Below are 14,117 nucleotides of genomic sequence, written 5' to 3'. Positions count from 1 at the left end.
ACTTATGTTTATTTTCAATGTGTAACCTTGGTAGTTGGTTGAAGATTTTTGACTACATTTCCATGATTTGACATGTTAACAGTCTAATCTTCGGTGTACCTTCCCTTATTTCTGATTGCTTAGACTGGCTTTTTTTAACCCATGCTGCCTTGCAGACAAAATGTCATATAAGACCTACATTTGCAAAAAATTTCATTCAAATGAGTATATACATGTACCACCACACTGATGTTATGCACCACTGTAAAATCCTGTTAAGTAATCATTCAGTGAGACAGTGTAATGCAGGCCCAGTGACAGAAATACCAATAAAATTCAACGGGGTCTTAAACTTTTGCAAATGACTGTACACGTCCGTGTAAACAAATGTTATAAGCAAACTTGGACAATACGAAGCACACTGTGAATGCACACAGTGAAAGTTACAAATTTGAAAGTTATTTGTTCAACTGTGGACCATTTCCAGAGTGGAACCTCACAGAGGCATTATCAATTTACAAAGGTGCTCAGCAAGCATTCCACCGCAGTATTACACTTTTTTGTTTTGTCTGTGTTTGGTGAAAAATCCGTCTTCCAGTGCGGTTACCATGTACTGTAGGTTAATATCTATCAGCATAAGCGAGTTCGGGATCCAAAGCCACATGAAATTCTTGCCATGGGTTCGGGATGTGGGGTGGTTAACGGCGTGATCGGACTGTCCTACACCCCTATGCAAGGAGAGCTCCATTTTCATGATGGAGTGCTCAAGACTGGTCCGGAGTGAATAATTCATGATGAGCCGCTACGGGTATATTCAATGTAACAAATTTTCAATATCCCACCTTGGCCATCTGCTCAGCCAACTGCGGCTTGCCACTTTGCACTCAGTAATTCAATTCCAGCTCAAATAACCAGCCGTTTCACAGGTCAGTCCGTCTTTTAACCCCACTTTATAAAGCTAGCCCAGTCTGTAGGTTGCAATCTACACTGGTACCAACACACTTGCAATTTATTAGATTTTTGCTTCCTTTGTGGAAAGGTTTACAACTCCCCCCCAAACTGATTCCCCTTGAGGGAATAACCTCAAGAAATCTTTTGAGTGAGGGATTTGCGAAACATTGTGCTTTGGTCCAAATGGTGATTTTTTTTGGGGGGGGGAGAGCCAGTGGCAAGGAGAGATGATGATTGATGGGTGTTCTGAGCTTAGGGCCCAGGCTGGCGACTGGGCTGACCCCCATCAAGGAACTGACAAGGGTTACCCATTATCACCTGGATATTACCTTCACAGGGTCTGGTTCCTGAACACTACCCAGGTTCCAAATTGCATACACTAGCACAGACACTCAATGCAACTAAGACATGAACTGAGATATTCAAAAACTTAAACAGCTTGTACTCAAGTCCATGTGAGAATTTTCATTCCCTAGCAATCTTCTGAAAAGTTGCAAATCAATCAATTCAGCCTATTCGGGAAAACACCCAAAACCAAGATCAGTTGCTAATGCAGAACAAACCAAAATGGAAATACATCTGTTATGAATCCAGACAAAGTGTCTGGTTTACATGTATTTCATACAGCCTTTCTTTCAGTCCAGCATTGTCCAAGACCAACGTTATCAAGTGCAATGAGCAATCATTTTCCACTCCTAGAAATTGTACTTCAAATTTTTTTTCTTCACAGAATAAACTGACTGCAAGTATACATATGTACATGTACATGTAGGCCCTACACATTCTGTGCATGCACTTTTCACTGAGTCAGGATCCATCAAATTTGACAATTTCCCCAAAGTTCTCGGTATTCTGTAAATTCACATTGCGCTTGGCACATGCAGATAATGTTAAATAATGTAATAATTCTCTGAATATTCACATACATAACTTTAGGTTTACCTTTGGAATACTGACATATACGTGTACGTACGTACAGTTATTCCCCTCTTCATTTATTGAGAAATTTACCAAGTCCATTTTGTGAATGTTTTAAGTACAATTTTCCTTGTATTACAAACGTGAAGTAATTAGACACATTCCACCATTACAAGGTACATTTACAACAAAGGAGCCCTCTTGTCAGGTGAGAACTGCTGCCATAAATCATCTGACTGAACTCTGGTCCAACCGTTTATCAATTTAAAGGTGGCCTTTGACATGCCAGAGCGCAAAGGTCACCCAAGGTGAGGAGTTCGAGTTAACAATTTATTTTAGGGACAGGGACAATTTGTGACAAACCAGCTCCAGCAGTGTCAAAGTGATTAACAACTGCACCCACAAAAGTCACATGTATCAACAGCAACCCAAGATAAACAATCTGGAGTGGTCCTCCTCTTGCTTCATATTGAATAGACTTGTTCACGGATTTGACTCAATCCAGAAAGGTTCATACTTCGCAAACCTTGTAGCCTACACATGTATATGTACATAGTACATGCACATACAGGTATATACAGTACATACTTAAACCTACATGTACATACATGTACATGTATGCAGACCTACATGTACCGTACCTACATGTACACGTTGTACACAACGTATGTACATGTACATGTACCTCATTACACATACTGATTCATGTAGGTCAACACAGTGCTTTGTTCCTCCTGCAATCCAAAAAACAATACTCATGTTTCTTGTTCAGTTACCCACACAGGCACTGTATATGAAGTTACAATGTTAACAATGTACACTGTACAGTACATGTACGAAAAAGAATGGCAACTTTTTTAGACTGCCGGTACAAGGAACCAGCTGAATACTGGTACCGGTTTATGTACGGTACAGCACTGTATCTTGTGTAAATTTGCATTATTTCTATTGTTTCCACTAACAAATTATTTAGAAGGGAGTTACGGGTTTTTTTCCTTGGTGTGTTGGAATAGATTTTTTGGTTAGCTTAACGGTTTGCAAATACTGCACATGTACTGTACATGCTGTATATGCTACATTGCAAGCATTGAAAAAAGGACACATGTTCGAGCAATTCATAGATGTACATGTTCATTAACATGTACAATGTACATGTACACTATACACCGTACTACCAGCATGTACATGTACATATACATGTATATTGAAACTGGCCAAAATACACAAATAACAGCTTATGATATACATTTCATTGCTGAACCAGTCATGGAAAAACCCTGGAATAAATGTCCATTTGTACATGTGCTTTAATATGACATTATACAGTGTAGATCCATCTATAACTCTGCCATTTTATTCAAAAATAAAATGCGGCCCTACTGGCCCAAGAGAAGGCTTCATATACATCTGAGATCTGAAAATGACAAGATTCAGCAAAGAACATCTTTAACCATCAATCAACCTACGAGGTTGGAGCTTTTTCTTGGGAATGAATTCATGCAACGCTGGTTAATCCCCCCGGCAGGACATCAATTTGGTAGTGACAACTCACCGCAGAGGCAAAAATATTGGATGGGGCTTTTTCAGCGGGGCCACCCTGTCTCCGCAGAGTGGAGAAAGGAGCTCCTTCATTTGAAAAGTCGTGAATCTTCTGGCAAAGGCAAGGGGTCTGTGTCTTTTCGCCAGAAAATCAGCTTGGCGAGCTTAGCCAAATCATGCAGTGTACATGTACATGTATATTTCATGTGGGACACCACAATTTTTGACCTAAAAGAGGAACATAATTTAGTAATGTACAGATACGAGCGCATACAATTGTATTTTCAACAGCAATCCGGATCACAGAAAAAGGGAGGAGTTCCACAGATACCAGTGTATACTAGTTATATACTATGTTGTTTGCGTACATGTGCATGTAGGGGACAGCAGTGGGTTTTTGTTGTTTATGCACATATTTATATTTTTGATCAATACACTACCAAACTTGGAGTAACAATATTCAGGAGTGCACCAGTGTTGCAATATACTCGTATATACATTACATGTACATGTACCGTACAGCACATGAACATGTAACAGGGATCTGACGAGATGATGTTCCAACAACTAACCATCACTGACAGGAATTCGGTGTTGTATCCCAGACCTTGATGTCCAAGACCAAGACCGAGGCATTCCAGACCGAGACCAACGTCTTCAAGACCGAGATCAAGACTTCAAAACCAAGACTTTAACAAATGAACTGAGACCAAACATTTAAATTTTATACAATTTTACACAAAGGTAAACGAGGACAAGCAACATAAGATAATGAAATTATACGGAATGTATGAAATAAAAAAAATTAACATGGAACACACCATCAAACATAAATAGCTTAAATATTTCCTCAAGACTTGACACTTTTGATTTTACCTCTGGGAAATACATGTACGGTACAATGAAGTTGTGATGAGCTGCAGACTTTTATGTCAATACCATTAGCAGATGTATGGTTATTTTCATTTAACTTTAACTATGGCATATTTATACATTTCACACAAACCTATTGGGCATGATACATGTATGTCCAATACCCAAGTATTGAATGACCTTATGTTAATGCCAAATGTCTGAGTTTATACCAGAGATACACTGTACAATGTTAATGATCACTGGACTGGTTAGAAAGGTCAGCCAAAAATTACCCACTGGTACATGTACATGTATGTGTGAAATTGTCATTTCAACCTGAGTGACCCCACTGATGTAAACATTCAACTTTTTTTTTCGTGAACAAAAAATCAAGAAAATATCAACATCCAAATAAGATCTGGTAGTAGTACATGTACACATGTGTACATGTACATGTGTATATGTACATGTGTATATGTACATGTACATTGTACAAAGATGGGGGGATGTGTGCTAGTGAAATAAATGGCACACTGCAAACAAGTTCCAGTGCTTTCAACCTCATCTCTGTCATGTTGAGCAATACTTTCCAAGGCTGTCTCCTGTACTGGAAATACTGCATCCTGTATTGACTAGTCTCCATTCAAGCATCGATTTAATTCTTCCTCATAAAAATTTGAACATAACGGTGTTGTACATGTATTTACATCCATGTTTGGAAATTAGACTCGTGTCAGAGGTCTGCTGGTGAGTGCATTCATAAGTGGTGGCTACGTGCACATTTTGTTGTGGTCTTGACAGGTCTCGAGGTGGAGACCCGAGACTTTGACATCCGAGACTTTGACATCCGAGACCGAGACCAGCACTTTTGAGACCGAGACCAACTCTCCCGAAACCAAGACTTTGATTTGAGGAGACGAGATCGAGACCACACAAAAGGTCTTGAGGAGACTGAGACCAGGTGTCAAGGTGTACAACACTGCAGGAGTTAGCAGAAAATGACAGAGAGAGAGAGAGAGACCGAATGCATAAGGGTTCAGATGTGAAAATGCTGTACAATTCGACAGGCAGCGTACACATTGTGTACATGTACATAATGTGTACATGTACATAAGTACATACTGTCCATCCTTGAGTCTCTCCTCCCCATACACATCTACATTAAGTGTGCACAGGTTTTTCACTGGGCCTGGGCAGTGGATGCAGGGGGACAGAACTAATCCATCAGACAAGTCCATTGTGCACTGGACAAAAGGTGGCATTTCATCACATGGCCCTGTCCCCTTGGAAGTCCCCTGGCTGGTCCAGATTGCCTTGAACAGACTGCCTTTTTTTGATAAACAGCTCGCATTCATGTACACTTCACTGTGGGCTGGCAAAAAAAAAATCAACGCCATTGACAGTGTTCCTGTACAGTATGTAAAGGGTACATGTATGTATGTTTTGAAACGCTTCAAAATTTGCATTTTAACACTGCAATGTTCCCAGAGATTACGGGTCTTTGCACCTGTACAGTGCATACATAAGTGTACATGTACCGGTACTTGGTAGTTTGCCACAAAGATCTGTTTGCAAGTTGAGTTCTAAAAATCAACAAATTAAACCCAAATTTGAAAAAGACATTTAAATGGTAACTTGTTCACAGATTGAAGAGCCTCCCAAATCCTTGTAAAAAACCCTAGTTCATGTACATGCACATGTAGAAATTGAACATTTGAAATCAAACAATTTATTAGAACAAAAACAAGTCATTTATTCATTTATTTTATGTACTGTACGGTACATGTATATGTACCTGGTATGTACATGCAATGTACATTTGGATTTGAACACTGTACTGTACACATATCGTACAGGTTTAAACAGATTTTACCAAATATTATACACACGTAAATAAATAAAAGATTAAAACACATACATGTACAGTGTACCAACTAAAGTACTGAAGAATATAATTTTCCTTTTGAGTACATATACCTGTACATGTCTACAGTAAACAGCAGTTGAAAGTTAACCTTGAAAGGCAATTCCTTTCACACTTTTCCCTTCCCAGGGAATTCCTTTTCATTTCACAAAATGTGAAAAGAATTTCCCACAGTGGGAAAATATTTTCAAATCTTTTCGTGCAAGTGGGGAAACATCTTCACATCTTTTCAAAATCAGAAAACATTCTCAGGCCTCTTCACGACATGGGGAAAAATGCTACAGGCTCTTTCACACAAGTGGGAAAAAAAACTCTGTCACGCTGTTTCAAAAGGTGGAAATACATCTCACAACTCTCCACGTACATGTACATGTATGTGGGAAAATTTTTCACGCAGTGTGAGATGTGAATGTGAATTCTTTTTGCAAAGTTTCCCATTCATAGTGTGAACTTTCAATATTGCAATGTATTGTTCTCGTACTGCATACTGGTTCACTGCATACTTGGACATACACTGTATACCGCCGTTACCGGGGATCTGGTACCGATACATCTCATTTTTCCCCCCTTAATTACGGGAAAAACTAGTAAAAGGCACTAGTGCAAAGAGTGTTGCTGCTTAAGTTGTTCAGGATTGAGTGCAAATATGTCGGTTGTAAACATTACACAGACACCGACTTGTATGTACTGAATGAAGGACAATTTCTGCATCTGCCTTCAGTCTCCACCCTCACAAGCTACAATGCTACATGTACTATACATGTAAGGTAAAATGTACTGTACATATCCATGCCGGTCCACCATACAGTGTGTATCGGTCCAGTACATGTACCGGTAAGTACTAGGAGAACATTCTACTTTCCATATTTGGACAGGAAAAAATGTCAGGACTACCAGTAATAACCACACCACAGCTGGCCGAGGGGAGACAGACAACTGTGTTTATTTATGCTCGGTAGAACAACACACTGCACTCTGGCTGTACATCTAAACCGACAAGCATGTCTACAGTGCACAGGCAGGCAGTGCAAAAAGCTCAGAAGCTGGAGGAGGGTCCGGCCCCCACTCCAGTCACGTCTGTCTGGAAACCAAAAAAAATCAGCCCCTGGCCCTTCTTAACTTTCCAGCTCCAGAAATTCCACAGGAATTCGGCCGGGGCCTGAGAGGAAAAATGATGAAATAACAAACACAGCTCCAAGGATGCAGCAACATGGTACCGCACGAACACCCATCAGGGGAAGCTCAAGCTTCTTCTCCAGCCCAGCATTTACTGGCATGCGATGCTTCAGGCCATAAAGTCTGCCTGTGCGTTATGGTTTCTGCTGCCAAAATATGTGCCAGTCGTGAAGAAAATATTTCACGGAGGCAGAATTCACAAATTTTAAACAATGGACACTGATGGAAACAAGTGTACAGTGAATGATACGTCAGACTTTTAAGGAAGTTGAAACGAATTGTGTATGTATATGTACATGTTTGTACATGTAATGGTATAGTACATGTACATTAACCGGAACACTGTAATCAACCTCATGAAAGGGACAGGTGAACTTTTATAGCAATAGTTATTTTTTAATGCAATTTTCAGACTTTTTACTGAAAAAAAATCCCTGCAGTAGAAAGCAAAAGACATCATGCCTGCATGCATACCAAAGTTACATTTAAATATGCAAAACATGTGATTTATTGAATAATTTTGACTTTCAAGGAAGGAAAAAAAAAGGAAATCAAGACACGAAAACATTGCTCCTTAAAAAGAAAAAAACAACACTGTTATACTCACATATGATATTCAGCTCCGCCGGATCACTTGTTTTACTTTCCCCAGTCACTGTGTTGGTTGCAACACAGCGAAATTCACCAGAGTCCAACACTCTGTCCACTCCTGTAATGGTCAAGTCTCCATTGGTTACTGACCGACGGTCATCGTCTGCTATATCTGAACCTTCAAGCGTCCATCTGTATTCAACATTTGTGTCATCATCAACGCTGCACTGGAGGATTGCACTCCGTCCTTCCACTAAGTCCATGCTCAGAGGTTGATTCACAAACTCAAATGCGTGCACAAGGTTTGTTGTTGCTGTGGGAAAAGATACAGAAAACAATCATATTTTCATCTGCTCAAAAACATTTCACTTTAATGACAGAGCATCACAGCGTGCAGGTTCAGTATAGTATTCTGAGACAAAAGGCAATCCCATCAGTTATTCAAAAGAAGTAAATTGTGGCAGTATTAAAAATATCAAATCAGGGGAATCCACTTCTGCAAGCCCATCATGTACCGGTAAGTAATGTACATGTACTACAATGTGCAAAATATGTGATTTTTGCAAATCACTATGCACATCGCTGAATTTTTTTCCGAACTATTTACGTTACGGGTATAATCTGTTTCTAAATGCTTTTTAACAGATTTAGAGTACATGCATTCTCTGATGTGCAATACAAGTGCTGTAATATCAATCACATGTCCATTGTATGAACATGCACAAGTATGTACACGCATGCCTGTTTTAATTAATATTGCTCAGCAGGACACAGGTACAAGGTAAATAACAGGCATCACAACTGAATTCTAACATCGCAATAATTTACAGCAGCCAGGGTACAAATTCCATACTCGCTGTAACTTTTATGACGGGCTTATAAATGTACTATTCGAACTTACATGTATGTACACCGTACACACACCCCCCCATGCGTATCCCCCTACAAACAGGCCAACGAGGGAGAGAAAAGAACAGTTCTACACGGGTATAAAGAAAAGAACAGTTCTACAAGAAAACAAGAGCTAAATTGCAACTGTTCGCTGGGTGCTCTTTAACACTTGCACCCCAACAAATAGTGTTGTTTACCCAACGGAACAACGTTTGCCACTGCAGACAGACAAAGCCCCATTGCCAGACGGCCTTTTCATTTTCTCCCTCTCCCTTTCTGTTCAATCTTTGAGCAAGCCCAGGCCCGGCCGCTCTTTTGATGGAGGGCTGCCGAAAAAATTATTCAGGGTCCCCATTCCGCATGATTGCAGTGATCATGTAGTGAAGATTATAGACACCGATGCGGAGGGAGAGAAGAGGCCCGACTGCCCCTTTGTTGGTCGACGGACGCTTAATTGACGGCAAATTACGACAAAGGGTGCCGCCGCTGCTTTGAAAAATAGACGGCCAGATGCTGCGACTGAATGGTGAGCCCTGTCTGGTGATGCACACAATTGAACATTACTTTCTCCCCTTCTTCTCTGTCTTCCCAGATGAAGGATGTGGGGTAATAGATCGGGAGATCGGGAGCACGGGGGCATCTTGGTGACAGGTTCGGTGATAGGAATGTCTACTGTTTGACAGATGAATCGCATGTTAATGTACCCGTACACATGCATTTCCAACATTCGGACCAACTTTCATCGAGCGAAGCTGATATATTACACATTTTTTATGGGGGGCCGCAAATTATATACATGTACATGTACTGCAAATTTTACATGTACCAGTAAGTACATGCAGATAACTGGAAACTATAACAAGTACTATACAGTACAAATGCACATTCATATCACGGGTACCAGTCCTCTGATACATGTATACCATTACGTTGCTGCCACTTACAAACAGGAAGTGTTACCAGTATCGACCAGATCTGGTAACTTTTTTGCACTTCTTCAACTACCCATACATGTACATGTACCTGGTATCCGACGCTGATGTTTCTGCCTAAGATGGCACTGTACATGTACATCATACGTTCTACTATGGTCCATCTTAACTTATGACTGGACGTGTGGGAAAAAGTGTAATAAAATAGGAAGATTCAAGACTGTTAGGGATGAATTCGTTCCAAGAAATACCCAGTACTTTGAGAATGGCAAAGCTGGTAAACCCTTACCACTGAAGATATTATGAATTTTCTCAGAATACTCTAATTTCAAAACTGTCCGGTGACTGGAACAAGCATCATTTTACTTCACTGTACATCAATGCTTTTTGACCTAGTTAAGTTCTGTATGTAGAATGAGTGGTTTCCTGCACAGTGGAGGACTTTGGAGGATGTACGAAGGGCTGTCAAGAAAATGCCCAGAACAAGTTCAAGTGAAGTTCCAATTAACATGTAGGCTATCCAAGTGGAACTTTAGCAGGGCACAATTTCTGAGTTCCTTTGCAAAGATATTTTTGTTTGTAAAGCAGATTACATGATCAGTGCAGAGCCTCGTTATATTTGTAGCCTACTGTACACATTTTTACATGTTTTCTACAGTGCATAAGAAGGCTTAAAAACAATCCAGTTTGTGAAAAGATTGGTACAAGAGTACCACTTCTCCACATGAGGTTAATCCCGCGCACACAGGCAGGAGAAAACAGCCTACATGCCCCCCCCCCCAAAAAAAACAAGCCAAGACTTGATTTAGAAAAGAATGTACTGGAATTTTTTTTATTGAAGATAAGAGTGCAGGCTGGACCCAAGTAGCCCCACGGCAAAAGACTTGCACACATACAGTACATGCAAGCAGAGGATATCTTCTCAGAAAGCTACAGAGAGTATCAGCGGGATACTACACTGTGGGGTAGGAGTGTGGTTTGTGAATCATGAAGTTAGGCATCTCACATATGTAGGTTGTACCCTTGACTGCAGGTACCGGTACATGTATACTCACATGACAGCTTTCGTTGACTTCAGCAATTAATTACAGACCAAAGACCAAAGAGCACAAGCCCCCCTGCCATCTCCCAAAATACCCCCTCCCTGAACAGCGGCAAACGATGATGACAACAGCAAGGAATGGGAAACAGAAAAAAAAACACAGTTTTTCACTGAAAATGTTTCAGGTAGGGCTATGACCCCATTCAATGATAATACTATTTACATCTGCTGCTGGTTGCCCACCCCTCCTTCCCCAAAGAGTTACCCGTATCCTGCCTCCTCTGGACACCCATACTTACATGTACACGTGCACACCGTAAATGCACGCACATGTATGTGTACATTTGGACTGAGTCAATTCGAACAACTCATTATTTGAATACTCAACCTTCGATTTGATCGAATATATCCGAATATTCAGTCTTACCGACCAGCAGATTGTCAATGAGTAAACCACATACACAATCAGTTGCAATGACCCACACAACTGTACATTATAATCACTCTAATAGCTTCTCACATCTACAGTAGGAGTATTTCCTGCCACAATTTTGTAAGATTTAAGAGACAAACAATACTTCTTGCCCGGATGAACATTTCTATTCTTTTTCAATTTTTTTAACCCTAGCCCCCTAGGGTGAATGTACAATCATATTGAAATCGGAGGATTTGGGTCAGTTTAGGACTTAGTGATTAAACTGCTTTTTCGAGTCTTTGTAAGATTTCTGTCCCATAACATTTGAAACAAACCTGCACAGTGCAATTTTTCTCATTTAAAACAAAAGAAAATTCTCCCTTCCATTTCATGAATTTCGCATTTGAATATTAACATTTGGATATTCGGCACAGCCCTAGTGTACACTGTACGTACGTATCGGCACCTCATACAGTGTACAATGCACATGTACCAATGCGTCTTTTCTTAAGTTTATACACGTTTTTAGTGTGTAAGTACACTACTCAAAAAAAGTTTAGGACCATATTTTTTCTAAACTTGTCATTTTTTCCAACCTAGGGGGTCTAGTTCTTTCATTTTTTGTTTGTCTAAATGGTGTCCTCATTGGAATAAAATTTTTTTTTACATGTTTCATAACATCAAATGCACATTTTCAGCAGTAAAATATCTCATATAAAAAAGTATTCACAAAATAAAAAGTGGTCTTTAACTTTTTTTGAGTATAGTGTACTTTTCCACTGCAAAACCTTTCCTTCAATGACCTGCAGTTGAACCAAATAGCAGTGGCCCTCAACTATAGAAACTTTGTCTCCTTTCCATATTCTGCGGGACCATAAAAATGATTGTTCTGGTTCATGTATCTCCCTGAGTTGTTATTAATGTTGGCCACTTCTGGTATTTCAGGAAGCAATTTGCAATAAAGATTGGGGAGGTTAAAAGGTCAGCCCGTCCCGCACAATGCAAGGACTGTTCACGGTATTTAACTCTAACCATGAAGTTACCCAAAACAAAAATAGGGGGTGAGGCCACTGTTCAAATATTCTAGGATAGGAAAGGAACAATAGTGAAACACTCGGCACCTGCAAGCCGCAACGTGATTGGAAAAGAACCACCTCTGACACTGGGGAAAATGTCCCATCAGCAATCTGTACACACAGTGAATGCACAATGTACTGTACATGTACAGTGTAATATACCACACTTGTTCACACTATGAAATGAGGAATGTCTAACCTACTTGTACTTGAAGACAACATATGATCCTACATGTGTCTGGAATTTATTCTTCATTTGTTTTCTACTTCACATGTGCTTCCAAGACATACCGTACATGTAGAGTAAGTGTAACGGATACATGTACACATGTACAAGTACTGGTTATGCCTCAAACCATCTGGACAAGAAACAGTCACACATGCCTACATACATGTACATGTATGCATAGGCTTATTAAAACCTCAGTTTGCCTGCTCATTGTATCTCTATTGATTAGTCATTCCACGGTCATTCTCTAACAATGCACGGAGTGTGTACTGTCTGTCTGAAGTTACAATAATAGTACAATGGCATTAGGGCCATGTAGAAAAAAAGGGCTGATCATCTTCGCCCAAATCCCCTTCTTGAAAAAAGTGAGTTTTGGATTTTTGGTTTTATTTTTTAGGAGACTAAAATCAGTTATACTCGATGTCAACAGGTTTAGTCTCCATCCCCATTTCTGTCTTTCAGAATGGTGCCCAATGCCTTCATTTATCACCTCAGCAGACATCCAGCACTCATCGAGGCCTCTAAATCAGACAACTGATGCACACCCACTCAAGCCCTTCATCGGGGCTCCGCGGAGAAATGAGAAATAACTAATTTCACTGGCCCCAACACAGGGCACAAGTGGACGACCAACACGACTCCTTGCAGGATTCAGCAGAGCAGGCCCGCGAGGCTTTGGGGGCCCGGCATTGTTCAGACAGACCAATGGAGGGGCAATGACACACTAGGCAAGCAGGCCGAGAACAAAAGCCATCCATCGCCTCAATAAAGTCGCAATGAGTCACGACATCGTGGCCTGCATTGCACACAGTATGTGGGGGGGGGTTGTTGATGTGATGGTGTGTGCCATTTATCCTAGCAGTTGAAGCCTGTGCACAACAGACAGCCGGGGGGGGGGGACCTCACTGTGTAATCAAAGGTTTATAAACTAAAGAAAATTTTGTAACAAATAACTGCAGTGAAAACATGCTGTACAAATCTGCCAGTGTCAATGTAACATAAGGCCTCTCTGAGTTAAATTGAAATAAAGTCTGGTACCACAGTGAGTTATTTATTTGATTGCACATTAACACATTACTGTTGCAGTACCTCTTCATTTGGGGCAAGCTTTTGCATAGCGACCACCATCTTTGGCATGAACTAGTTCCTTTGTGCCCTTCTTATCCATTGAAAACAGTGTATTTAATACAAGGCATCTTTTACACATGTACATAGCCACAGTATCTCAAGTATAGAGAATTCAAACTGTTATGTTCAAGACAATTAAAAACTCGGTGTACCAGATTTTATTCCAATTTAACTTGCAATGGGTTATTACAGCTTGCTACTTCATCAGGTACGGTAACAGTTCCGGAATCTCCACACCATTTACATGTAACTAGGCTCAATGTGACATCACCAGTAATTCAACATTCCCTGGTGACAATAGCAGTTTACCAATGCATATATGTACACTTCATTTTTCTAGTTGAAAATTATATTCAACCAATGTTAGTACGGGTTTTAGACTCCAGTCTTAAGGGCCTTTTCCTCACTTCGTCATGCATGGCTATGCAACTGTACAGTGTGTTACAGGCACATACCGTGCACGCTGGGTAG

The 14,117-nt window shown here is 40.3% G+C and overlaps 1 protein-coding gene across 1 annotated transcript in view; it reads right to left on the bottom strand.

Annotated features, from left to right (window-relative positions):
* The window catches only part of LOC110982872 (inactive tyrosine-protein kinase 7-like), a 57,096-nt gene that overhangs the window by 40,721 nt on the left and 2,258 nt on the right, over positions 1-14,117 (bottom strand). The window contains exon 2 of the mRNA XM_022241611.2: positions 7,950-8,246. Coding sequence (XP_022097303.2) covers positions 7,950-8,246 — 297 coding nt within the window. The remainder of the gene's footprint in view (positions 1-7,949; positions 8,247-14,117) is intronic.

This window comes from Acanthaster planci, linkage group LG01 (genome assembly GCF_054643075.1).
Source record: "Acanthaster planci isolate LZ-2023a linkage group LG01, COTS_SCS, whole genome shotgun sequence".
Classification (NCBI taxonomy): domain Eukaryota; kingdom Metazoa; phylum Echinodermata; class Asteroidea; order Valvatida; family Acanthasteridae; genus Acanthaster; species Acanthaster planci.
This window is presented reverse-complemented; position numbering and strand designations above follow the sequence as displayed.